Source organism: Melanotaenia boesemani, chromosome 10 (genome assembly GCF_017639745.1).
Source record: "Melanotaenia boesemani isolate fMelBoe1 chromosome 10, fMelBoe1.pri, whole genome shotgun sequence".
NCBI lineage: Eukaryota > Metazoa > Chordata > Actinopteri > Atheriniformes > Melanotaeniidae > Melanotaenia > Melanotaenia boesemani.
The window spans coordinates 19,509,317-19,534,810 of record NC_055691.1 but is presented as its reverse complement, the minus strand read 5'-3'; the positions used below and the strand labels follow the sequence as shown (position 1 = coordinate 19,534,810).

The 25,494-nt window shown below is 39.4% G+C and overlaps 1 protein-coding gene and 1 long non-coding RNA gene across 3 annotated transcripts in view; one reads left to right on the top strand and one right to left on the bottom strand.

The window, feature by feature from the left end:
* Positions 1-25,494, bottom strand: part of LOC121648139 (transcriptional enhancer factor TEF-3-like) — a 47,741-nt gene that overhangs the window by 3,575 nt on the left and 18,672 nt on the right. Inside the window, exons 3-11 of one of the 2 annotated variants that reach the window (XM_041998093.1) lie at positions 17,760-17,824; positions 14,824-14,895; positions 12,019-12,153; positions 11,300-11,343; positions 10,947-11,008; positions 10,623-10,753; positions 8,785-8,958; positions 5,389-5,529; positions 1,832-1,984 (exon numbers count right to left, since the gene is read on the bottom strand). In XM_041998093.1, coding sequence (XP_041854027.1) covers positions 1,832-1,984; positions 5,389-5,529; positions 8,785-8,958; positions 10,623-10,753; positions 10,947-11,008; positions 11,300-11,343; positions 12,019-12,153; positions 14,824-14,895; positions 17,760-17,824 — 977 coding nt within the window. The remainder of the gene's footprint in view (positions 1-1,831; positions 1,985-5,388; positions 5,530-8,784; positions 8,959-10,622; positions 10,754-10,946; positions 11,009-11,299; positions 11,344-12,018; positions 12,154-14,823; positions 14,896-17,759; positions 17,825-25,494) is intronic. The other variant, XM_041998094.1, reaches the window with a different exon arrangement.
* LOC121648140 lies at positions 353-9,415 on the top strand. The gene is made up of 3 exons (XR_006011918.1): positions 353-367; positions 9,032-9,035; positions 9,336-9,415. It is a non-coding gene; the product is annotated as an uncharacterized LOC121648140 (long non-coding RNA).

Here is a 25,494-nt window from a genome sequence, read left to right as displayed (position 1 = left end):
TAATATGAGCAAAATCAGCCCATTGAGACACCTAATGACATTCTGCCATGTGGTCGTTAGAGTGGGCTCAATATGGCCATTGTCTCCTTGCTCGTTGCAGGAATGTAACCGTCAATGGAAGAAACACAAATTTCTTTGAACCCTGTTGTTGAGAACCACTTGGTTACTATGGTGACACACTTCACTCGATTCACTTTCCTCTCAGTTTCTATTGTCTGATGAGCACAGCGGCTCATTCAGCAAAGTTCATCCTAACTGCTGAATGGACAAATGATTAGTGAGACTTTGATTTTAGTTCTACTCCATCCACCATTAATTTATTTAAACATGTCATTGTTCCACAAAATTAATTACTTAAAATTTTTTTGTTGCAAAAGGCACCGTTAAGGTCTTACAATGGCCTCTGGCTGACTGTTCACCTTTTTCTTTTGTTAGTGAATAGAGAGCTACGAATATGCTATCGACCCCACCCACATCTCCACCTGCCAGCCACTGACACCAACCTTCCCCATTTATGCTTAAGTTCAGTTGAAAATCTTTGTCCTCTACTGTGATTCTCAAAAAAAAAAAAAAAAAAGAAAGAAAGAAAGCTTTGTTGAAGTATTTGAATAAAACAATAATAGTCATTTATGTGGTTTTTAACAATATTAACAACTTGATGTGCATGTTCTCAGCTCAGTTAGTATGCATTGCTCTCATCTCTCAGCCCATGGTTTTGAGGTCTGAGCTGATTTACCCACAAGCTTGGCTAGCTCACGAGTTCCCCGGGTGAGCTTCGAACTTCCATTGCTTGTCCGTGATTCTTTCAGACGTTAGCTTGGTTAGCTCACAGACTTACCATCACCAGGCATGCGTAGCTTGCAGGCTGGTTTGCATGCTGGTTTTAGTGGCCAGTGGCTCGTTCACATGCTCATGACTGACTGACTTTTTGCTAAACTTAAGTTAGCTGGCTTCTTGACCAGATTCAAGTTCACAGGGCTCATTCATCAGGCCAAGAGCCAACTTTGCGCTCAGCCTTGCTTCTACTATTGTTTCCATCTGGTTTGAGCCATCTTCTTATAGCTTGCAAGCTTATAGGTTTGTCACAATGCAGGCAAATTAGCTGTACAGCACCTCTGAGTAGATCATTCTGCCTGTGGTGTGGTAAAGAGGACCCAAGCGCAGGATATGGGAGACAGATGTGTAAACTTAACTGTGATTTTATTTAACAGTTAAAACGGTGCTGCAAAGGCAGGATGATCTAGAACCTAAACTTAAACTAAGAACCAACCAAATTTAAGTGAAAGAACATGGTGAATGGATGGATGGACTGAAAGATAAGGCTGAAAGGGGGGCCGTGGTACTGAACTTTTGCCATATTTTAACCAAAGTGTATCATAGACCTTTCATTAAAACCACAGAAAATTCTGTTAATTATTTAAAAAGTGGATATTGTGTCTAATTTAATGCAATTATCAGTCTTTAGACTACTTCTCTGCTGTATTAAGCAGTTGAGTGTTTAACAGGTGAAATTCCTCCTTTTAAAAGGCCCAGTCTGCTCTGATAGTTCACACAAAAATGATACTGTACAAGACAGTTGGTCATCCTTTGAAAAAGTAAGAGCATTAAGAGCAGGTTTCATGGTAATATAATCAAGTAAAAGATGATAACTCTTTGGTGTGGTCTCCATAGCTTTATAAACTTTGCATATCCACAAAAATAATAATTTTTAAAATATTATTAATGCAAAGCAAGACAAAAATATCACTGCATATAATACAAGTATAATAGCATGCATACCCACCGAAACCTATCTTTATACACACAATAAATTCCAAATTCCAATGTGTACCTGTAGGATAGTGAAGTTCTCCAGTACACTGTTCATCATGTATTTCTCAGGAAGGTGTTTCAGCTTGTGGATAAAATTGATCATGTATTCACATAAGGGGGATCGGTGAATCCGAAACACATAGCGCCCATTCTCAAAGCGTGCATACTCCGTCTGGGGGGGAAAAAACAACATACAAGTATGTCTTTCAGTAAGGAAGAACATATACCATGCTGACAGAGAATTTTAAACACACATTACAATGAAATGTGCTAGAGAAAAAAAAAACAAAACACAAGGATACATGTTTCACAAACTCAAATGGATTCATACAATCTATGTGATGAGCTGTAATGTGAGTAATGCAATATACCTAATGCAGCATATGGCATGCCAGATTTGACAATAAACATATTTCTCGTGACAACAATAATCAAATGATGAAGCCATTAAATATCATCATGTGATCTAGTGAAGCAGATGGCCTGGCCAAAGAATATATGTGTGTGTGTGTGTGTTTATATTGTACAATCCATCAGCAGAAGGTGGGGGCAGGGCAATGACTGTGTATAGTTAACAGGAAATATATGAGTTAGTCAGGCTGGAGAGATTTGTGAATCTGTTTCCTGACCACAGATCAGTGGTAATTGACTGGAATCCATCTCCACCAGTAGCGGTTATTCACTCAGAGAGATAATAGTGGTTTTTTGAAGTGGTCATGACCTGTTAATGCTGAAATATCCCTCCTCCATTACTCAATCAGTGAAGCAACTAACTGTATATCATTCCCATCTTATAACTGTAAGTGCACTACAATTCAACACAAAATGTGACGTCTCCCTCTTTCTTTGTTGTCCCATGAGTGTATCATGGTGTCCTCAACTTGACCTGCATATTATGTGATGTTTACTGAACCAAAATCATTCAGAAAATCCCAGCTGTAAAATAGCAAAATGTCAAGTTTCTGAGTCTATATTATTAGGGAATAACTCTGTCAACATTAATCTGAGCCATACTTTTAGTAAATTAGCAATGTTTGCCAGATAATATCTCAAATGCACAAAGGACCCCCCCCCTCCCCCCATGCTGTCCATACTGCAGCACACCTGACTCAAATAATGGGTCGTTAAGAGGCTGGTGCAGACCTGGTTTATTATTGTACACAATTACAACTGTGTAGAGTGTGTGCGCTGCTTTTAGTTAATGTTGTCTCCTGAAAATAAAAAAATGAAAATTATAAAGGCTATATGCACCGCTGGGACTGGGAGAAATAAGTTGCCGACACAAAGACGTGGTCCTGTCTGCTTTAAGGATGCAACGTCAACAATATCAGTGTCCTCCAAGCTTCATCAAATCTCTCCAATGAAGTAAACCTTAATCCCATTTGGTAAATTAGGCATTTCTCTGGACGTAGCACACACAGTTTCCCCATACAATGACAAATGTGGTTTATAGTCCATGTTTTCACCACAAAATGTATCACGCTGTATCGTGATGCGTTTCACGTTTTTACAATAAACCTATCATGTTATAATGTGATAAGGTCCAAGTTTTTTTTTTATTATTATTATTATTTTGGTGACAGTTACACGCTTCCATAAACCCGCGGAGAAACTGATATGGCAAAAAATGATTTACAACGCAAAGTTAGAAGTAATGACGTGTCCATTAGGTTGGCAGAACTGGTTAGAAAAGGCGAACATATTAATGAACTTCACGAGAGTCAAGTGTGACGGTTTTTAACACACTGTATGTCGCTTGTAAAACATGTTTAGTTAATGACATTTAGAAATGAGTGAAATACAACTTTATGTGTTCTGTTTGGGTTTATTTACCTTTGGTAGACATGGTGTGAACCATGTACTGTTTTATTGTTGTTCCCTCTTGTTTTTGTTTTGTTTTGTTTTTTTTTATTGTAATTTACCTAAAAAAAAAAAAGAAGCTAGAAACACTTAGCAGCTGGTCTAAAAAAGAAGGGTGAGAACATTTAATCAAATTCAGTGTATTGCCTAAAGACTAAATAAATTTTTTTAAAAAATGGGAACGGGAGTCATTCTAAATGGGAGTGGGATGGGACAGGAGTAATAATGCACTCATGTGTCACCCTCTAATGTGGACACAGCAGCACATAGTGTTAAGTGAAAATGTTTTTTCAAGATACTTAAGAACCTATGTGGTTTTGATCAAAATGGCATTACAGTTTTTAATTAGTGTTGCCTGAGTGCTCAAAGGTCCCCTACATTTAAAGTGGTTTCCATCCTTGTCTTCACCCAAAGAAATATGAATCTTTTTATAGCTGAGGTTGACAGGGCTAATTTCTTTGCCATTTTACATTCAGAAATATATTTTTTGTATGATTGTTTTTTAACTGAACAACCCACTTTTGTCTAAAAATACTTTAGCCTTTAGATAATGATCATTTTATACCCAATGGTGACACCCTCACCTCTCACAAATTAATCTAATTTTAAAACCTTCAAGAACTTTCTTTTTATAATCTAGAAATGTTTCTGACATACTATGCTTCTCTACCAACTGAAAGATGTGCTGTTAGTATATTTAACATCTGTGTTTTTGAATATTTTTGCGAACATATAAAAATCAATTCCTTTGTACTTGTGCTTGGTAGGGAAGACCAGGTATAGTTGTAACACTTTATGCTTCAGTACCTGCGTCTCACCAAAACATTAGTTTACTACAAATTGCACAAATACAAAACCTTGCAAGAATGCCACAGACCTCATGTATTAATGTCAAACAAGTGGTGGTCCTTTGTTACAACCCACCCCATTACCAGGGTGGGTTGTAACACATACCGGGGAGAGATGTAGACTAAACAAAGAAAAACAAAGGTCACAACACAGACTGTGATTAAAAAAGATGTGCATTGGAATACGAGAGCAATCCAGAACAATATAAGTCTTTCTGTAACTGACCAAAATTAAGACAATCAAGTAGACTCAGTATGTGTGAATGAGTCTACTAGAACAAACTTTTGAGATTTAAAAAAACAAAAACATCTATACTCACAGCTCTCTCAGTCTTTCTTTTAAATGAATAAAATTAAGAAATTATTCTTAGTTTTATCTAAGTGGATGGTTGTAACACTTAAAATATAAGTTCGAACCTAGACCACCGCCATTGTTTAGCTAACTGTATTAGCGTAGCGGTTTGAAATTAACATGGGAAAATGTATCACATTTTGCCTAAAAGACTATTTAACTTACTTATTGTTTAAGTACTGAAGAAAGATTAGTGTTGCTAAAAAAAAATTCAAAATCAGTTGTTTCACATACACCTGTTTTCATACTTGACAAACACGTGAGATCCAGAAAAGACTGGGTAAACGTTAAAATGAATGTGGTGAAAATGGTAGCGTTACAACTCTCCCCATGTTACAACCATACCTAGTCTCCCCTACATATAGGTTCAAATAAATGGACAAATTACAGATGCAAGTTCTTGTTATACTTCCCGACTTCTGGAAAGTCAGGAAGTATAGTAACAGCATATTACATGCTCTAATAAAAATAATTATGGAAATAAATTCTTAATACTCTTGGGTGTCTTTGTCTTACCTCCACTTTTTCTACCACTTGTTTGCCAAAGGAGCAGACTTTGGTGGATGAGGTGATAACCATGTTCTCAGAGCTCTCATACTGACTGGACACACCGTAAAAGAAGCTGCTGTCATCCTGCAGGTTTATGCTGAGGTCCGCCTTGAAGGAAGACACAGATATTATGTCAGGATCAACCAAACATTGACATACATGTGTCAGTAAGGTCAGGACGAACCACGGTAAAAAAAAAAAAAAAACTGGTTCTGGATATGACTTGGTTACCTCACAGTGCAAATATTATCCCCATTAAATAAAAATGTGTGAAGTACACACTGAAGCACCTCACAGACCTGACGACATGTGGTGCCTGCTCATTCATTTTCTTTTGACTCACAGATATAACCAAAGATGTTCTAGCTCAACAAAATCTGAGAGTGATCCTGTTAACGTGTCCTTGTTAACTCAGTATACGGCTGTTAAATCCAGGCTCAAGATTCCCAAGTGGTCATGAATTGGCTTGCATGTTTGAGAGTGTGTCCTTGTTACAGGATAATAAACAAGATTAAGTTGTTCTTTGGTGCATTCAAGTTGTATTTTATTAATTCTGTTCAGATGGGTCCATCTGAAAACCATCTGTTTCAAGATCCCCATTTTTCAACAAAAGTAGGCCCCAACAAGTTCAATATAAAGGCAGCTAGAGTCATGTTTTTTATACTCAGGTAGAAGCAGATTTATTCTTCCACTGGTTCGACTTGAACTGAGGCAAGTATAATCACATTTTGGATCAGACTGAGGTGCCGTCTCCTCTGTCAGACAGCTGAGCTGTTTTACCTTTTCCCCTGCCGGGTTCTTGTCTTCTAATGGGCCATTGAGACACCGCTCAGCCTTCTCTCATCTCTTCATCTTCCCGTTTGTCTTCATCCCTTGCACATGTAATTCCTCTATTTGTCTTCATCCCTGGGGCCTAGTGACCCTCCCCAAACCACCATTCTCTGCTTCTCTAACAGCCTGCGAGGGAATTCATCCAATTACAATCAGCAGCGTGCAATTGGCTGATTAGATCATGGTGGGCAGGCTGGCTGTGTAACAATTTAGCAGAGCCGGTTTAAATCGGATTCCCCCTGCACTTCAAAGGCGTGAGACAATCCGTTAGGATAGGGCCACGGGCGCTGAGGGGGAGAGGACGGTGGGGAGAGGAGCAGGGCAGCCAGTGGCCGACACAGAGTTTTGCTGGAAATTCAATCTAGAATACCATAGCTTTGGAGGTGGGTCAGCCGCCTGTCACCGTCACCATGCCAACCTGCACCTCAGCACACCTCCAAGTCACGACCTGGCTTGTGGCTGTGTCACAGCATCAACATCAAGAAGGCCCTTCATATCTTTTATAATGGCATAAATGAGGTTATTGCATTTTTAGATGTGTCAAGGATTTCATTTTACTTATTTTCATGGCCAGGAGCATCTTTGCAGTTGTTTTTTTCCCACTGTGGGTGTTGAAATGCACAGCTGTTTTGTAGCATTTCTATGTTTTGTAATGGGTGCCTTGAGAATTGGACGACCCCCTTGGGATATGATAAGATGAACAAACTGAGGGAGGACAGTGTTATGAGCTTGTTTTCCTCTCTGCAGAGCTGCATATGTCATAACTGTTGACTCTACCAGGCTCTGACAAGAATCAAGAGAGTAATATTTCACTGATGAATGACTTGTTGGTTACGTGCCACCCGGCATTTCTCCTGCCATCCCTATCTCCTGTTCAACTTGTCTATGTCCCTATTTGTATCTCCAGCTCTTTATTGCTGTCTTGCTCTCCTTTTCTTTATGATATATGTCATGGTTACTCTTCCCCTCCTTCCCGTAACCCCTGAATCAAATGCCATAGCTCAACCAGCTGCTCTTCCCAAGGACTAGAGATGACCAATTCCAGCAAGGTGCCACTCACCAATGTCTTTTATCTCTCTACAATAAATAATGTGGAAGTAAAGCATGTGAGAAGACTGATGCCACACATAAAAAGCCATTTGGTGGCATGCGAGGCAAGGCAGCTCTTTGAACTTGACATTTACAGTCTTTGCTGCCCCAAACCACAGCATTTGAAAATATATTCTACTATTCATTTGCTTTGCACATCACCTGTGGCCTCAACACAATACACTTTTGTATGAAGTAAGCCAGTCATATTTGAACATTTTTACTGATGTTGTCCCACCAGCCTTTACTCTGTGAACATGTCATGCAAATAATGTCTCACAGCGGTACAGTGATGGTTTGACATCGCTCTTTACAAGGACAGGATCGTGCCCCTTATACTTGCACCATCAGCATGCAAGCACCATACGTAGGTATTGAAAAAATAGTTTCCACCTTTTCTCTGTTGGATTGCGATACATTTCATACCTGCAAATAAAGCTTGAATATGATTTTCACTTTCTCATCTGTTAACAGAGTACCAATCCAGGACAAGAACACCAGTTTTCTCAGAAAGCATTGACACAGTGAGTGGATTTTTTTGAGACACAGGGCATGATAACCATTTTGAGTAGCCTAACACAACCTCTCAAGACTGTCATGAATTTGAGATATTGCAAAAAGGTTGCACATCACATAAGAGGAGTTTATCATGGCTTATTCTCTGTAAACATGTGAAAGGTCTTATCCTGCGGTAAAGTCATGTCAGAGACTTAAAGCAAATGTGTAAAACTAAATTTTTTCTGTAAATTTGTATGCTCTCTGGTTGGATTTTTCTTCCCTTTAAGGGACACCCCACACATCCCCTATGTTGACTTTGTCTTCATGGTTTACTCTTTTATCACTCTCACAGTGTGTAATGGTGAGCTGTATGTGGGAGCATATGTAGAGTGTGTGTGTGTGTGTGTGTGTGTGTGGGGGGGGGGGTGCTTATCTATAAATAAAAAGACTGAGGGGTGGTGGTGTGAGGGTTGGACTCTAATAGTCTAATAGTGCAGAAACAGGTGTCTGGGATCACATTACTCTTAGTGAAAGATCAGGCCTGCCACTCTCCCCCAAGGCTGCTGTCACAAACTCACATCACAGACATATACAGATACAGCCATGGCAAAGGCACACGGTGCAGCACTGCCCACTTTTGCTGGCATATAAACCGCTAGTAAGGTCAAAGACTTTCCATCCATTCTGGACCTAAATCGCACTTAAGTTCCTTTAACTCCGACACTTAAGCTATCTCAACACAGCTAACACTGTTAGGCCATTAACAGCCAACAGGTGCAACAAAACATTAACAAAAGTATGCACTCACTTCACCCTCATGACTTGGGAAGGATTGTATCATATGATGTATGAAATATGTCACATGCAGAATATCAGATTAGGTTGATTTATGTAGCTTCAAAATAGAAAAGTAATAAATGCAAAAAAGAAAAAAAGTGCTTTTACCCAGAACTTGACGAGAAAGAAAGCGTTGTGTGGCCCTTTGTGAAACAGCTCTTTCAGGCCCCCTTTCTTTTCTGGGAACTTGTCATAGATCTGCCTGATGTCCACAGACTCCAGATAGGGGTCACTGTAGCTCGGGTTGGACTGGCCGATATGTACAAACAGATGCTTGTTGAACTGGAGAGATAAAAGAACATATCAAGGGACAAACACGGTTAAAAAAATCGCACATCTAGTCGATGTTGTGCAGTTAAGTTAGAGTGTTTGTTGCAATAATCCATCTCCTATCTCAAGGTTTCCCTGTTTCCTTACTGCTTTCAGAATTCAACAGAAAAAACACCAGCAATTTAAACTTTAATCACTCACAACATACTGTATTTTTATATGAAAACTAATCCTATTGTCCAGCAAAAGTTATGTGCAGGAGCTGTACATTACATCTTCATTCGGATCATGATGCATTGCAACCTGGAGCCAGCAGCTGTGGAACCAATGGAGCATCATGCTAACAATGACAGGGTTTCCTCCATGATTTTTTTCAAACTGTGAGGGAGGGCTTTATAAACATAATGTAGCTTCATCTAATAGCCCAGTTTGCAGCCAGGCTGAGAGCACTTGATTTTTCTTGTTCTTTGGAAGAAGAGCTCAAAGGCTCTGTTGTATGTAAAGTCGGCCACAGCTACCCTGCTGCTCTCTCCTACCACATTTTCCTGCCCTGCCTTCCACTTATTTCTGCCCCACTAGTCTCCACCACTGCTTCTGAGTGTTTAGTAAATAGGCAACAAGTGTTATATGATTTTACATCACTGAAGTGTTAACGTTGGGAACAATTAAATATTGCAATTCAAGTTCATGAACGAATCAAATCTTTTGAACGGTTCTTTTAAATGAATGATGGGAACAAAGTCGCAGCTGTGAGCTGTTCATTTATGAGCCACTTTTTTAATATACAAATTATCCACTCTACTTTCACATGACACATGTAATCATAGGAGTATGATATCCAACATTCACATGAGGCATCTATAGGGTTGGAAGAATTGTTCGGAAACAAATACTCTGAGTTCTATGTTCTATGTCTCTCAGATTTATTCTTGTTTTTTTTATTAACATTTTTCCTATACATATATTTTTTAAATCTTGTATAGTCAGTTTAATATAGGTACATATTTTAATTATTTATTACTCTTTTGTGGTGAGGAAAAATCCAAAACAGGGATCTCACTGTCAAAGCATGGGGATATAGAGCTGCTGAGAACGGTTAAAATGAAACCACAAGCCAAATGAAATTATAACCAATATTTGAGCACAGGTGTGTGTCAGTGTTGTGGAAACAGCTGTCATTCACAACACACTTTCAAGCAAAAACCAGCAAACTTGTGCTGTTCATAACTTCAACGTTCTAGGTATCCTGTCAGGGTTTGTTTATGCAACACAGCTCCAAATATCCAGCGTAGAATTATGAAGCCTCATCACATTAAACTAGTGATGAAAATCCATCAGCAGCTTTCTGCTCCTATCACCTACTGAGTCCACTATAGTGAATGCCAGTGGATGAATTAGACGTTTGTGCGATAGCAGTTTCACTAAAAAATAATCAGAGAAGTGAAGGCTTTTCTAATACAACACAAAAAATGACACACTGGGAAGCTTTGTTTAACAGCACAGTTGTACACTCATTACAGCAAATTCAATAAATGGGACATAGTTTGAGTCAGAATACAGAAATGAAAAGTAAGTGTGCTGTCTTTTTTTTTATCAAGTTTTTTTTATTTGACACCAAGAAGAAAAAAATCTATAGATTATTGATGAATGAACAGAGTTATCTACAGTGTACTCACTGTCTCTGGGTCCTGAGGTTGCTCTAGAAAGGCAGAGAACTCTAGCATTCGTAGCTTGGAGCTGGCAATACTTCTGCCCTGCCAAGGGGGGGCACCAGGAGACATGGACAGCCCTGCTGTGCTTTCATAACCTGCAGACACGGGCGGAGTGAGTGTGTTAATATGCTGCTCGAGTGTGACCAATTAAAAACTTAAAAATGATGCAAAACTGCAGCTATTTCTATGAGCTTTGCACAAGCTTTGCATGGTGAGCTGGGTTGTCTCATCACTTTGCTGATATGGCAGCCGTCTGTCAACACATCAGAGGGGAGAAAGAGCACCCACCTGTTATGGGGGTCGGGCCGGACGTTTGCATGGCATAACTCTGCTGGGAGAAGGGCTTAATGCTGGGGAGAAAAGACAGACAAGAGACGAAGAGGCATGTTATATGTCTCAGCTTCATGACCCCTTCTCAAGTACTAACTGGGACCGGCTGACCCTGAAAGATGCAGGGGGCAGAAAGTGGCATGCCGAATGTTAGACAGCTGAAGATTTTCCTTTCTCATTGCGCTGATTTGTTTGGATTTGTTTCATGACTGATTCATTCCATGACTGAAATCTATCTGATGGATATTAAGCTGATCACATGAGAAACTACTGATGGACAGCACTGGAAAGCAGAAAGAGTGGCTACTTACTCTTCATGACCTCCCGGCTGTCCTGGAAGTGCACCATGCCAAAACTGGAAAAAAAAACATTAAACACAGAAGTTCAAACTATGCAAGCTCCAGCCAAGGAGTGTTTCTCAAAAAAAGATGTTTTTAAGATGATAGACCAAATATTAAATTAATTTTCACAAATTAAGAATTCATTACTTATAAATGTAATTAATAAAATAGTTTAATCTAAATAAACAGAAAGTTATATCTGTAGCCAAACTATAACATCCAAAATCCAAAACAAATAGGGTATCATATTTACCCCATAAATATCAACTAATGCAAGCTTTAAACTAAAGTATTGGCCCCTAGGAATAAATCTAAATATTAAAAGTGTAAATTGAAGCAACTCTCTGATTTTGTCCAGTAAATGTGAAAATAAAAAAGCCACAACCCCTGATTTAGACATAAGATTATGTTCATTTATGATCTCTACAAAAAAAGTTGTTTATATCTGAAAAAGTCCCAAATTTAAAGTGATGAAAACTAATTAGGAAATCTGTCTAGAGTATGTAAAATTCAGACAAACTGAGCTCCAGCAGTCACATGATAACACTTATCCGCATCCAGCAACACGATGAATGAAGAAAAGGATTTGTGGTGCTGACTAAAATGCTTGCATTCAAACTTCAGTATTAAGAATGAATAAAGTTTCAGCTCAAAGTAAAGGATGCAGGGGAAACTAGTGAAACACTCACCCCACCAGTAGTGGGGTAAGCTGGTCTAGAAAGGCCCTGGAGAGCCATCTTGTTTTGGAAGGCTGTGGGAGAGATGATCTGTGCTGAAGACATGGTGGCCATACTCTGAAGGGCCTTGTCTTTGGCAGCCTGATCCTATAGAGAGGGACAGATAGTGAGCATAAGATAAACTGACAAAGGGACAGCACTCAGACTCCATTTAAGTCAACAACCCACTGTGCTGCTAACACAAGCTGAGCCCTAAAAGGGGAAATAAGAGGCTGAGGCCATCTTGCATCATCGGTGAATCCCTGCCAGGCAGAGAGCCGAAGAGAAGGTGATATTACAGTCAAGGGCCTTTGGGTCAAGAGTTAAGTTTATTGCTTTGGCAGGGGCAAGCCAATGATGACAACTAGCTACTGTTGGAGGTCATACTAGAAGTCAAGGCAGACATCAGGGTGATATGTCAATATGCTTTTCATAAATGTAAGTAAACTGCAAAAAAAGTAATGTAAATAACAATGTAAAAGGTTTCAATAAAGAATTGATACAGAAAGAAATGTTGATGCAGTGAACCATGATGCAATGTGATACTACAAAGTTCTGAATCCACTCCTTCAGCAGTTTCCAAACCACAGAGGACTACAAGCACTTGCCGCCCTGCCCAAATGGGCAAGGCCACACAGTGCATTCTTCTTCCTAGAACTGGCTAACACAAGGGCATAGCTGAAATATGGGGGGTGCATATGGCAGGGATCTCAGTTACACCAAAGACGTATTTAAAAAGCCCTGTCACAGGGGCCAACCCTGTGACCGGTGCAGAGCTCTGCCAGATGAACCCCCACATGGCTTCAGTCCAAGGTGGGGGAGAGTCCTGCTGCTTGCTGTGACTGCAAGCATGTGAGCGATTGTGAATGAGAAATGTAAACTGAGAAAGTACTAGGGGGACAGGGATGTGTAAGCTCTCAGCCGTACCGCACAGGAAAACTTTTATTGCGGCTCTTACCAAGTGTAACACCTGGAAGGAATAATGAAGAGATTAATTTGTTTGCTGAAAGTTGTGTTTGGTTATTCATAATCATGCACAGGAAGCCCCAGGCCTGGTGAAATATGTGCGCATTTCATCAAATTGTGTCAGCATCCCATTTAAACCCTGCCACAATTAGAGGTTGCAATTAAAACAGCCAGTCATTTGTGTCTATGTTAATGGAACGTGAACGCACGGCAGCGCAGGAAGCGTGGATGTTGAAATACCTTTAACAAAATAGGAAGCTTCATTAAAGGAGGAAATAATGTAGGATAATAATGTTCTCACCTTCTTTCCACTTGTCTTAGCTCAAATTGATTGAAATCTAAATATTGCCTAATTGCAGGCACCTTGAACTGACTACAGTCTAAAAACCTGGATGAATCAGTGTCACATAAAAATGGATGCAGGTGAACATCCTGTTAAGTTTTTGAAACTTTCTCTGCTAGAAAAGATTAAACTGGCTGAGATGCTAAAAAAATTAAACATATCCATGTGGATGTGATCAAAAACTTTCAGTGGTTTTAACTCGGGGAGGTGTGTTTCATGCTTTAAGCCTCAAAAAAAAAACTATATCAATTCAAACTCACACATCATATATATCACATATTACATTTATAACTAATCAGCCAAGGTTTCTTTCTCACTGATGGAAAAAAAGAGCTGAGGTCTACATGCACCAGGTATGATTACATTTTTTTTCCTTTAAGGTAAAAAAACAAAGAAGATTATCACTAAATTGAGAAATATTTCCAAACCAATTTTTCATAGTATGTAAATATTGTATTAAAATAAATTGCATCAAGTTATGTCTTTATGTCTATGTCTATATTCACATAAAATAAGCTTTTTTTGTTATCATTTTAAAGTTTGGATAACAAAAAAAAAAAAATAATCCTTGAATCATATAAGTTTGGTTTGTCCTTTTTATCATTGCCATCTGCGTGTTTGAATCAGCATCTCTAGTTCCTTCATTTACAAAAAATAAACAACCATAGGTTACCAAATCTGTTGGCATTTTAATGCTGTCACACTGATTAGCAGATTCATTGACACATTCACACAGCTGCCTTTTTATTTGCAGCATCTGTGTTATTTTTAGTTTGTTCTTTATGATAGAAATCCATGTTTCCAGCTTCTTGATTTCCATTCATGATATGATGCCAAAACTGTTGGCAAGTTGGCAACTGTTTTTACCATGAATGAGCAAATATACAGATTTGCTGGGTCGTGACACTAATCAGCGTAAACTCCATTGTTAAGTTTAGCGTGTTAGTTAAACCAGATGACGTAGGTATCCTGGATATGTTGAACCAGCTTCATAGAACACTCTCTCGGACATGATAATGTGAAAATAAAGGCAAACAAAACTTCTTTTTTGGGATCTTAAAGATGTTTTATCCATCATCTGAAAGGCTTAGCCAGGTTTGCCAGTTGCCATCATTAAAAGGAAGCGGTGGCCTCAGGTATCACTCATCACTCACAATCCCACCTCGACTCCTTCCCGTAAGACAAAAATCTCAACCATTTGCACCTTGAGTCATGTGACCAAAACAAATTAGCCAGGTGGGCAAATAAATCAAAGTTAAAAATGACTGATACAAGTCATGAATGTCCCAACAACAGCTTATAACTCTGAACTTCTCCATCAGCATTTCAGATAAGAGGTGCTTTCTATTCATGCACTGAAGCATAACCAGAATAACATTAAAACTCAACATGTATTACTTGTTTTTCAGTGTTTCAAAGAAGGAATAAATGTGTAATGAATGTGTAAAAGCAGATAGAAGTTGACTCACGTAGCGTACCTTCAGCTTCACCTGGATCTCCCTGGCCTTCCGTCGGGCTAGAACCTGGATGTGACTGGACACCTGGAAGACACAGACAAACTGATAGATATCTAACAGAACTCATCTGGCCCTATGTTTGCATGGATGTCCAGCTTCTCCACCTTCTCTCTGCAGTTTAAACGCGAGCAAACTGGAGGCTACAAACTGGTCAAACTCACTCAAGCTCCAAACAGCTCTTCCCATGATGGTTTAGAGCAGGGGTGTCAAGTTCGGGCCCTCTGGGGCCAGTTTGCTGCCTGATTTTTGTTGTTTACCTGCTCCAACACACCTTAATCAAATCAAATGGATCAAACTGGTCCTAGTCAACTTCTTCACAATGACCCATGAATTTCACGTGTGTTGGACCAAAGAAACAACAGAAACCTGACAGACAGCAGCCCTCAAGGACCAGAGTTTGACACCCCTGGTTTAGAGAATAGATTAATGTATGAGAAAGCTCAAACTCAGATCTGTTGTAATTCTCTTTCTAGTAACTCCAATCGATCATGTGGAGTTGTTTTGAACTCCTATCCTTTTAGCTCTATTTTGGTTTCTACTATCTCTTGTTTGATTAGCTGTAAATGTGACACTGCCCTCATTAGCTTAGTCTACATTTAAGTTAGATTAGAGAGTTTTTTCACTTGGATTTATCCTATGATAGCAACGATTGTGACCTAAAACAGAATATTTAGGTGTTGCAGATAATATTTGTGCTAAAACCTGCTTTAAAGCTGAGGGAAGCTGAAGATTTAGGTGATAATTCCTAGCATGTGCATGAGTGGCCTCTCTCATACTTTCAGTGTTACTTGATACATTGTTAGAGTGAAAATATGGAGTATAATCAGAGGTTAACAAGGGATTTGAGAGGAAGCAGAGCCATTGGTCTTTTACAGTGAGGTCACGGATCACAAGCCAAACTAGACAGCAGTTCCAGTGAAAACTGTACACAATGTGTTTGCTGGACGTGGGTTGTCCAGAGGAATCAAGACATTGTTTCTGGATGATGCTGCTGCTGCTGAGTTTTCTAAATGTCATCTTCAACATTATTCCACACACTGAATTTCATTCAAAGCCATTGTTTGGGGGAAATGTCAGATTCAAATTACTCAAATTAAATCTAAAAACACAAGACAGGGAGACGCCCAAGGATTCATTTTATGTGCTGTAAATATGTACCTCCTCTACCTTTTGTCAGTTTGCAAGGGGGAGCTTTATGAATGACTTTAGGGAGAAAAACAAAAAGCTCAATGAGCAAACATAGCCAAAAAAAAAAAAAAAACCTGAAGAAATTATATATACTGTCTTAAATAACTTTCATTTGCATTTGATTTCTGAAGGAGGGAGTGTTGCCAGCTCAACACCCACAACACTGAAGAGAAAAGTTTAGATTATGATGCAAACAGAATGAGAGTTGCTTCTTTCTCTGATAATAATTCTATTACAATGGGATGTGGTAACAATCTGTTGGCTTCTGTATTGGGGTAGAAAACTTTTCCACAATAGTTAAGCTACTATTAACTACTGCTATTACTGATATTAAATTAATACACCAACTTTTGCTGGATATAAAATGGTAGTAGTGGTACTGACCTAAACCGGTGTTGCTGGTAAATTAACTTCAGAATCAGTGAGGTGAAAATATTGCACCTAAACCATCCATCAGTTTGGACACATGATGGATCCTGCTGAGTTTTCAAAAAGAACACATTTATATTTCGGTTTGTTCAGTATAAGATAATGTCGGAAAACAGTTTTAACTAGAAGCGCTCAAAAAAGCGAAGACCTCCGTCTTTTTTTTTTTTTTTTTTTTTTTTGTCAGTGTTTGTGATTATTATTTTTGAGTTAGAAGCTAAAAAAGTTAAAAAATTCCTGGATGCAGGTGGTGATCTGGATCACCCCCAAAGTCTAATCACTTATCCTTATTCAATTTGTGAGATTTCCTGAAAATTTAATCAAGATTCATTTATAACTTTTTGAGTCATGTTGCTAATTAGCAGATGTGATAAAAATTAACATATAACAATGAAACACTGCAAAACTAAAGGAGCCTGAAGAAATGCTTTGTGGGACTCAAATTTAATGTGCAAGTATGACCGATTTCTCCTGCTTTGTAGAGCCTTGCAACAGAGAAGTGTGCCCTCTGTGTTTAAAAGAGCACATTTTGTGTACTTTTGTGTTTGGGGGATCTTGAGAACAAATTGAGCTAAACTGTGCCAGAAATAAATATTAAGCATTAGTCTTGCTTATATTGCATTACTGCTTTAGCCCAGTGTTTCCACATTTCTATTAAATATTACTGATACAAAAGAAAGGACATGCAACGCAAAGACGTTGTTTCAGTTTATCAGTGTAACTGCACTACATAGCTTTATTACAATACAAAAGTAATTTTACAGATGATGAAGCAGCAGATGTCCCTCCATAACTCCAAACTGTCTCACAATCCATCTATAATCTGCCTCTGCCCCTCCTTCTCCCCTCATCTCTGTTCATCTCTTTTCATTCCCACACTGACTGCCAGATGACTTAGCAGAAGCCATTTCTGTCCACATCCATCACATCTCCATACATCAGTTCTTCCATATCAGATTCTGTAGTGAGGATGAGGTTCCAAATCCCTCAGTGTCCTCCCTCAGTCTCCCATCTAGATCACTGTATTCCCCAGCTTTTTCCCCCTTCTAACAAGCACAAGATCCATGAGGGGCTGAAGAAACAACACGGACACATGATCTTATAGCATCTGTGCATCGGGCCACGGCACTAAATCAGTCGTCATCTCCGTCTCTCTGAACAGAGAAGGGCTGAGAGTCTGGTGGTGGTGGAGGAGGGGGTGTTGGGGCAACAGGATTTTCTGGAAGAGTTCAAAAATAGGAGGCTGCTGCTGAAGGAAATAGCAGAGAGCTTACCTGCTTCCTGGTCCGCGTCTTTCCCGTACGAAGTTTGATGTACCGCGCGATCAGCTCATTTCGTCCTGCAGAAAAAAAAAAAAAATAAAAAACTTGTTACTCTGAATAAAATGGACAATTATTCAATTATGGGATCATAAAAAATATCTTAAAATTATATTTGTTAAAATATTAATCTTATAACTAAAAAAAACTTTCCCTCAAGTTCATGTAAAAAACACTAACATCAATGTTTAAAATCTTGAGAGCAAATGAAACAGAAGTACTCTCTAGACTCCATTTGTGTTTCTCTACACAGTTAATAAAAAACAAACAAATATCAGTGAAAGTTTACAGCAAAAGAAGAAACTGATTTTATTTACTTTATTTTACCTATAAAAAAATAAAAAATCAGAAAGCCTGGAAGGACTAACTGACTGAATAGACAAGGTGATGCAAGACCCATATTTAACTCATCATCAGCAGGTCTACTCGGAGTGCTTTGCCAAAGCAGGCAGGATGACAGGGACAAATGAGGAAATGCTTATTTTTGTGCATGTTTTTTACAAATAGTAATGCCTAATTAGCCAAATTATTGGCTAAACATATGCTAGTACTCAAGTCTAAGTGTGCACACATTTGCAAGTGTTTGCATGCACATACATGCAGATTAGTGTGAAGACAGACGCAGAAAGAGAGCATCAAGCCTGTCAAATGTGTCAGCGCTGAAAACTCCAAGTGTAAGTTTATCACTAAGTTTACACTCCCGTCTGTGTGAGAGCTTGCATCAGTATCAGACTGACCCCCCCCCCCAAGTATTCACTGAGCTCATATCTCTGCAGTCAGTGTGCGTCTGTGCGCTGTTGACAGACAGGTCACACTGGTTGAGCAGCTGGGGGGGGGCCACAGCCATGCGATCCCCAAAACCAAGTTCAGGACCGACACAGCGCAGGCCGGTGACCGAAGGGTCTGGTCCAGTGAGGCCATAAGGCAGCTGGCGTATGAGTCAATGTTTGTGGAATATGCTTTTACTGTCGCAGTAAATTTTGAGCTTGGTCCCCCCAACTCTACCCCTCCCCCCAACCATCATCCTACTTCTGCAGTTGCTCTGGAGGGGGAAGAGTCTTGTGGTTTCTCCCAGTCTTACTTCATTTAATTGCAGAAACAGAAACTTTTTGAGCATCTTGGGGTGTTTGTGCTACTGTAATATAAAACATAATATTACAACAATGCTAAAACAATATGCTGTTGCTCAGTTACCCGACAACCTGTCACAAACATTAGGATTTTAGTCATTAATGTGACTTTCGTACAGTTCACTGCTTTTTCATTTTAAATGTAATATTTTTGGACTATTAGTGAGGCAAAAACAAGCTATTTATTGATGTCATCTTCTTGTTAGGACTTAATCTTTATAATTCTTTTGACCTTAGACTAAACATGAAACAGAATGGCAAGTGAAACTTGTTAGGAGATTTAATCAATAATAAAATAGACTCAATAATTTAGGAACTAAAAAATAAGATGATGCAGACAAACGCACACATTAGTTACAGAGTGAATCATAATTCCCACTCTCAAAAGTCGGCTCAGGCCACCACACGCAAAGTCACACAAGAGATTGCTCAGCTTTGCACCAGCTCATAAACACGGTCATTTTTCCCCTGGCGCCACATCCCCATGTGAATTAACACACAGGTCAGTCACGACGCACATCTTGGTACAAACCCGTCAGATTTTCCCTCACATAGTGATGCTTTGGTCAGACCTCACAACGCTCCCCAAACCTGCCAATCAGCTGACCCCCAACCAGCAAGGAGAGGGAACCCGATACCTGCTTGAAACCCCATCATGCATTTTGTCAGCCAATAAAAGTGATCAGATTTTGGGCGGAATGCGAAGCAGCGTTTGTCCGGTGCTCATGTGAAACGGAGAGTCTAGACTTTGTGGTCTGCTCAGGCATGAGTTTCCACTTAGTAACTTCTGAAAGTCTTTATGGTTTGTCAGTAAAGCCATTAAAGAAACAACTTACACCTGGCTCTATAAAGAACTTAGCACAGAACAAATGAGCAGAACTGTAATTTACACAGATTTTTTTTCATTTTAATTAAGTGTCCATTTTATTACACCTTGAAGTTGCTTTCAAAGTTTCCAAAGTATTTGTCAAGGCTATTCCTAAGATCAGAAAACAGCATTATTAATAACAAGCAGTCAGATTATCAGATTATGATCAATTTGTTTATCTAAACTACTCTAAAGTAAAACCTTTAAAAAATAATATTTAGTTGCATACAGAAAAACAGCAATACAAAAAATTGAACTAGAAAGTTTTTTAAGTCACTTTTTTTCCATCTGTGGATCAATTTAACATTTTAATCTTTGGAGGTTTAACGTTGTTGACGGCATGATGATAACGATCCATGCTGAAGATAATTTAAATATTCTCTCAGATAAAGATGACCAATTTAATTACACATAGTACCTGTTTATAAGTTTCACTATCAGCTCAAAGTTCAAGCAGACATTTTTAAGGCAACACTTTAAATTTCAACAAAAACATTTGTTGCATCGCTGCCCTTTATCACAGCATGCAGAGGCAGTTTCTAATTTGACACCTCCTAAAAAGATTAAACTGTTTGTCTCAGCTCTAGAAAAAAATCACATATCAGTTCAGGAATATAAAGATGCTCCATAATGTTGCTGGTTATGGTTTGTGTTTCAGCACATGAGCCTGAATAACTCAGAGTTTTTAGTCAAAAGGAAAAAAGTGGTTGATATTACTATTCTGCTTTAGCTACAGGGTTGTGAAACACTCACATTCATTCAGTGCACACTTTTTTGGACTAAACTGTTCTGAAATGATGTGCACCACCGTTAAGACACGCAGTGGAACACACAGATTTAGGTTTTCCTAACATATGCACACACTTTAGCTCCTTTTGCTGCATTTATTTCTCCTCAGTCTTAGTTTCTTTTCAGGGCTGTAACTCGTCAACCGTTTAGTGTTTATCTAGAGGTGCCCTCACAAGCTGAGTGTTTGAGCTCCTAAATGCACATTTTTTTTAATTCCCCAGGGATTAAAAAACTTCCACACTTCCTTGCAAGACTACAAGAGAGAATTTGTCACAGCCCTTACAGTACTGGAGCTTAAATGAGCATTAAGTTGGCTGAATGGTGTTTCTCACGTTGCTACATACAATTTATATCTAGGTTGAGCTTTTAAAGCAGCAGAGACAAAAGCGTGAGCATCTGCACAGAAGAATTAAATTCTTTTTAGGGAATTCAGACAAACGGACTCCTTTCCCCCCATTTTTGTACCATATTTGACTCAATGTTTTGGATTTGAAAGACTCTTCTGGACCTAAGAAGCAGTCAGACTTAATTTGTAAACTTCCAGACATAATAAATGTAAAATAATTATATTATTGTTTACAGATATTCATGTCTGCATTAATGATTTTAGAAAGTATTCTACCACCAACAAAGCAAAGGACAAACTGCTTTTATCAATATGACAGTTTCCCCTTCAAAAAGTCATGTTCACATTTCAAGCATTAAACAACTTCAGGAGTCAAAGGGGTTTTGCCTCATGCACTCGTATCAGATGCCCTACCACTCCTGGTGTGAGTGCTTGGGGAAGGGCTCATCAAAAAATACCCTCTGACACACCCATGAGATCAGAGCGGCGACTCAGTCACACAGCGATGAGATCATGATATCCAATGGGAGTAGCTCAGACACAGAACTTCTGCCTGCCAAGGCAGCAGGAAAGTCAGTAGGAACATTATACCATCACCCACTGCTCCACAGTTTGATGTTGTTTATCACACTGCCTGCAGTCACGGACTTGTCTGGGGGGAATCTGATTCTGGGAACATTTCTTAAGGGCATGAAAAGTGACACAGAGAAGGCAAAGCCAGGGTTTTCTAGAGTTCAAGACACACTGCAGGGTTTTTCAACAGAAGGGAATTAATGTGTTGTGAGTTTCTAATAATTTCATCACAATTTGATTAAGGACAAGTGTAAGCTAGAGTCATCCCAAAGGGCATCTCACTACAGGACTGCATTCATAAAGGAGACACCCGTTCACTGTTGACAAGTCATGTTAATGGCAAAGAAGGTTGATGTGTCAGTTTCCCATTTCAGAAAACTTTCTTTAAAAAGAAAAACACATGGAAAATCTGACTGTATGTGACACTGTAACAGTAACACAATAAGAGTAAACCAGATGTGTGATGATCCAACTTTTCCTTTTGAAGCCAGTTTTGAAATGAATTGCTAAAGAATTTACCTTAATAAATCTAAAAACTGATGCAAGCATAAGAAAAAAATACACCGAAGCATCTCTGAATGATTTGAACATTTCCTTACATGCAGACAGATGGGTGTCTTGACTCCTGCAGAAGAAATAATCCTAAAAAGCAGTTTGCCTGTTTCTCTCCTCCACCTCAGGCCTGTTGGTGGAGGTCAGGCAGAGGTGGGTGAGGAAGGAAGCTTACTGTGTCCCTTCCAAAGTCAGCCCCTGGGCCTGACTGGTCATAAATCTGCCATTCCTCAATGGGGCTGCGGTCATCGCTGGCCAGATCCGATCTTGCTCTCTCTTTATCTCTGTGTTTCTCCCTCACTCAGTGCATTCCTGACATTCCTGTTTACTGACTGGTCCACACCAGGTCCTGCATCTGGAGCTCCTACATTACTCCATATCCTGTTTGTGTGCATACAACAACAACTCAATGTTCACACACTAAATTATGATTAAGTAAACATTTAAGTGTGTGGCAACAATATTGCAACAAACATCCTTAAACCACACTGAGTTATGTTGTGGCTATTTTCAAATTAAGCTGATTACAAAACTGCCAAACCCTCTGAAGATCTGCCAGGCATAAAATGTAGGTTTTCTCTCTCCAGCACATATGGCCCACGCTCAGGAGAACAAAGTTCACATTTAGGTTGCAGGAATGTCTTGGCTGGGTGTTATTTCCCCTCCAATAGAGTCTGGTCACAGCTCACCAAGTTTGAAAAGCAAAACTTGATCAAGCATCAATTCTAGCAAGAGATATGCTCAACTTGTTCAGAGAAAAATTCATAGACTATCATTAGAAACGTATGTAGCTCTTGAGTCAGTAGAAATGCTATAACTTACTGTGACAGGAAACAATGCAGCAACAAAGCCGCAGAAACAATGTGAAAAAAAGACGATGCAGCTTGAGCATCAAAATCAAATACACATTAAGGCCAGGCAGGATCACGGCATTCACTGGTGACCTTAAAATCCCTGTTTAAACTGTCTGTAATCTTATCAAGAAATTTCCCAAAGAATAGCTGGTAAAATACTTCAAGGCGATAGGCTAGGTGAGAGGTAAGATAAGTCTGTGAAGGTTAAGATTTTGATGGGAAAAAAAAACCATGTTTGCATAATAGTTGGTCAAAGTGTCTACATTGCAAATACACTTAATGGCCCAAGCTGCATGCATGGAAACTTCATTCTGTCCCATGTCAGACCAGTTTTGCTATGAATGCAGTCAATTTTGTTTTTCCAATCAGAGAAATTAAGAAAAAAATGACTGATCTCAAAGAGCAACATATAATTGTGCTAGCTTTGGCAAAGTGAGCGATGTTACACATGACTGTGTCCAACTTTAAGAATGAGCTGCAAATAGAAGGTTTTGACAGCATTAAATAGATTATATGAAAATCAGATGAATTGGGAGACATTTACAAGCAGAGCCCTTCATACATATATGCATAAAGAAATGCCCCAGCTCTTGCTGCGAGGCGATAGGACAACCTACCATGCAGCCCACTCTTTATACAGCAAATAACAATAAATAAAAAAATCATTCTAAAATATAAGAAAAAATGCCTCTTTGATGTTGGGGAGCTTGAAAAATAATTCTCGTACCCTCTACCTCATTTCACTTTGCTCACCATGAAGGTCTTTATACAGTTGCAAACCTAGTTTGTTTGTTTTTTGTTTTGACCTCAAAGACAGAACATTTTTTGTCTTTTCCAGCTAAATCCTAGCTTCTAGTGCAAATAGTCCCAGAGTTCTCAAGACCTGCTCAAAACAGCTATGTCCGATTCTCCAGCACCTGTTCAACACCAGCCTGAGTCAGAGAAGAATCCCGGTGCTGTGGAAAACATCCTGCCTTGTTCCAGTGCCTAAAAAACCACAACCAGCTGAACCAAAAGACTACAGACCAGTCGCCCTGACATCTCACGTCATGAAAGTCCTGGAGAGACTCTTACTGGCTCACCTCAGCAAGCAGGTGAACACCTTTCAGGACCCATTACAGTTTGCATACCGTAATGGGCTTGGGGTTGAAGATGCCATCATATACCTGCTTCAGAGAGCCCACTCTCATCTGGACCAGTCAGGCAGCACTTTGAGGGTCATGTTCTTTGATTTCTCAAGTGCTTTTAATACGATTCAGCCTGCTCTGCTGTGTGAGAAGCTGCAGAAATTCCAGGTGGATCCCTCCACAACCACCTGGATTTACGAATACCTCACAAACAGACCACAGTTTGTGAGACTGAAAGGTTGTGTGTCTGAGATGGTGGTCAGCAGCACTGGAACACCACAAGGGACTGTACTTTCACCATTTCTATTCACGCTGTACACCTCAGACTTCCAGTACAACTCTGAGTTCTGTCATCTGCAGAAATACTCTGATGACTCAGCAGTTGTTGGGTGTATCAGTGATGGACAAGAAGCAGAGTACAGAGAACTGGTCGGTCAGTTTGTGAAATGGTGCGGTGACAATCATCTCATCTTGAATACCAAGAAAACAAAGGAGATGATTGTTGACTTCAGGAGGAACAAGAACACACATAGAAGTGTTTCCATCATGGGAGAGGAGGTGGAGGTGGTGGAGGAATACAAGTACCTTGGAGTTCAGCTGGACAACAGACTTGAGTGGAAAAGCAACACTGAGTACATTTACAAGAAAGGTCAGAGCAGACTCTACTTCTTAAGGAAGCTGAGATCTTTTAACGTCTGCACCAAAATGTTGCAAATGTTCTACAGGTCTGTTGTTGAAAGTGCAATCAGCTTTGCAGCAATCTGCTGGGGCAGCGGCATCAGAACCAGAGACTTGAAAAGAATTAACAAACTGATCAAGAAAGCCGGTTCTGTGCTTGGAGTAACTCTGGAGCCGCTGGAGTTGATCATCAAAAAAAGAATTCTGTACAAGCTGACGAAGATAATGGAAGATCCTTCACACCCTCTACACAACGCCGTGACGAAACAACAGAGTGTGTTCAGTGGGAGGCTTGTTCAAGTCCGATGCAAGACAGAGAGATACAGAAGATCCTTCCTTCCAGCAGCTATCAGGCTGAAGAACAAAGCCCTTAATTAATTAATGTGATTGTTTAAAAAAAAAAAAAAAAAAAAAAAAAAAAAATTACTACTACTACAATATTGAATTTCCCTTTGGGATTAATAAAGTATTTTTCATTTCATTCATTCATTTCAAATAAGCCACCTTAGGTTCACTAGTGCTGCAACCTGTGCTATAATACATCAGTGCACTTTTCTGCAGCTCAGAGTTTATGAGCTGATGTGGATTTCATGCTAATCTGTTCCCTCGCTGAGACCAGAGGGTAAAAAACCGTCCGGGTCCTACAGCCTCTATAACAGACTACTTTGCAGCTAACTAGCTAAACCCAGAGGAAAAGAAAATAAGAAAAGGTTTCTCAAAAAATGTTTCATTTGTTTCTCCTAGACAAATATTAGATCTGTGTGAAACTTCAA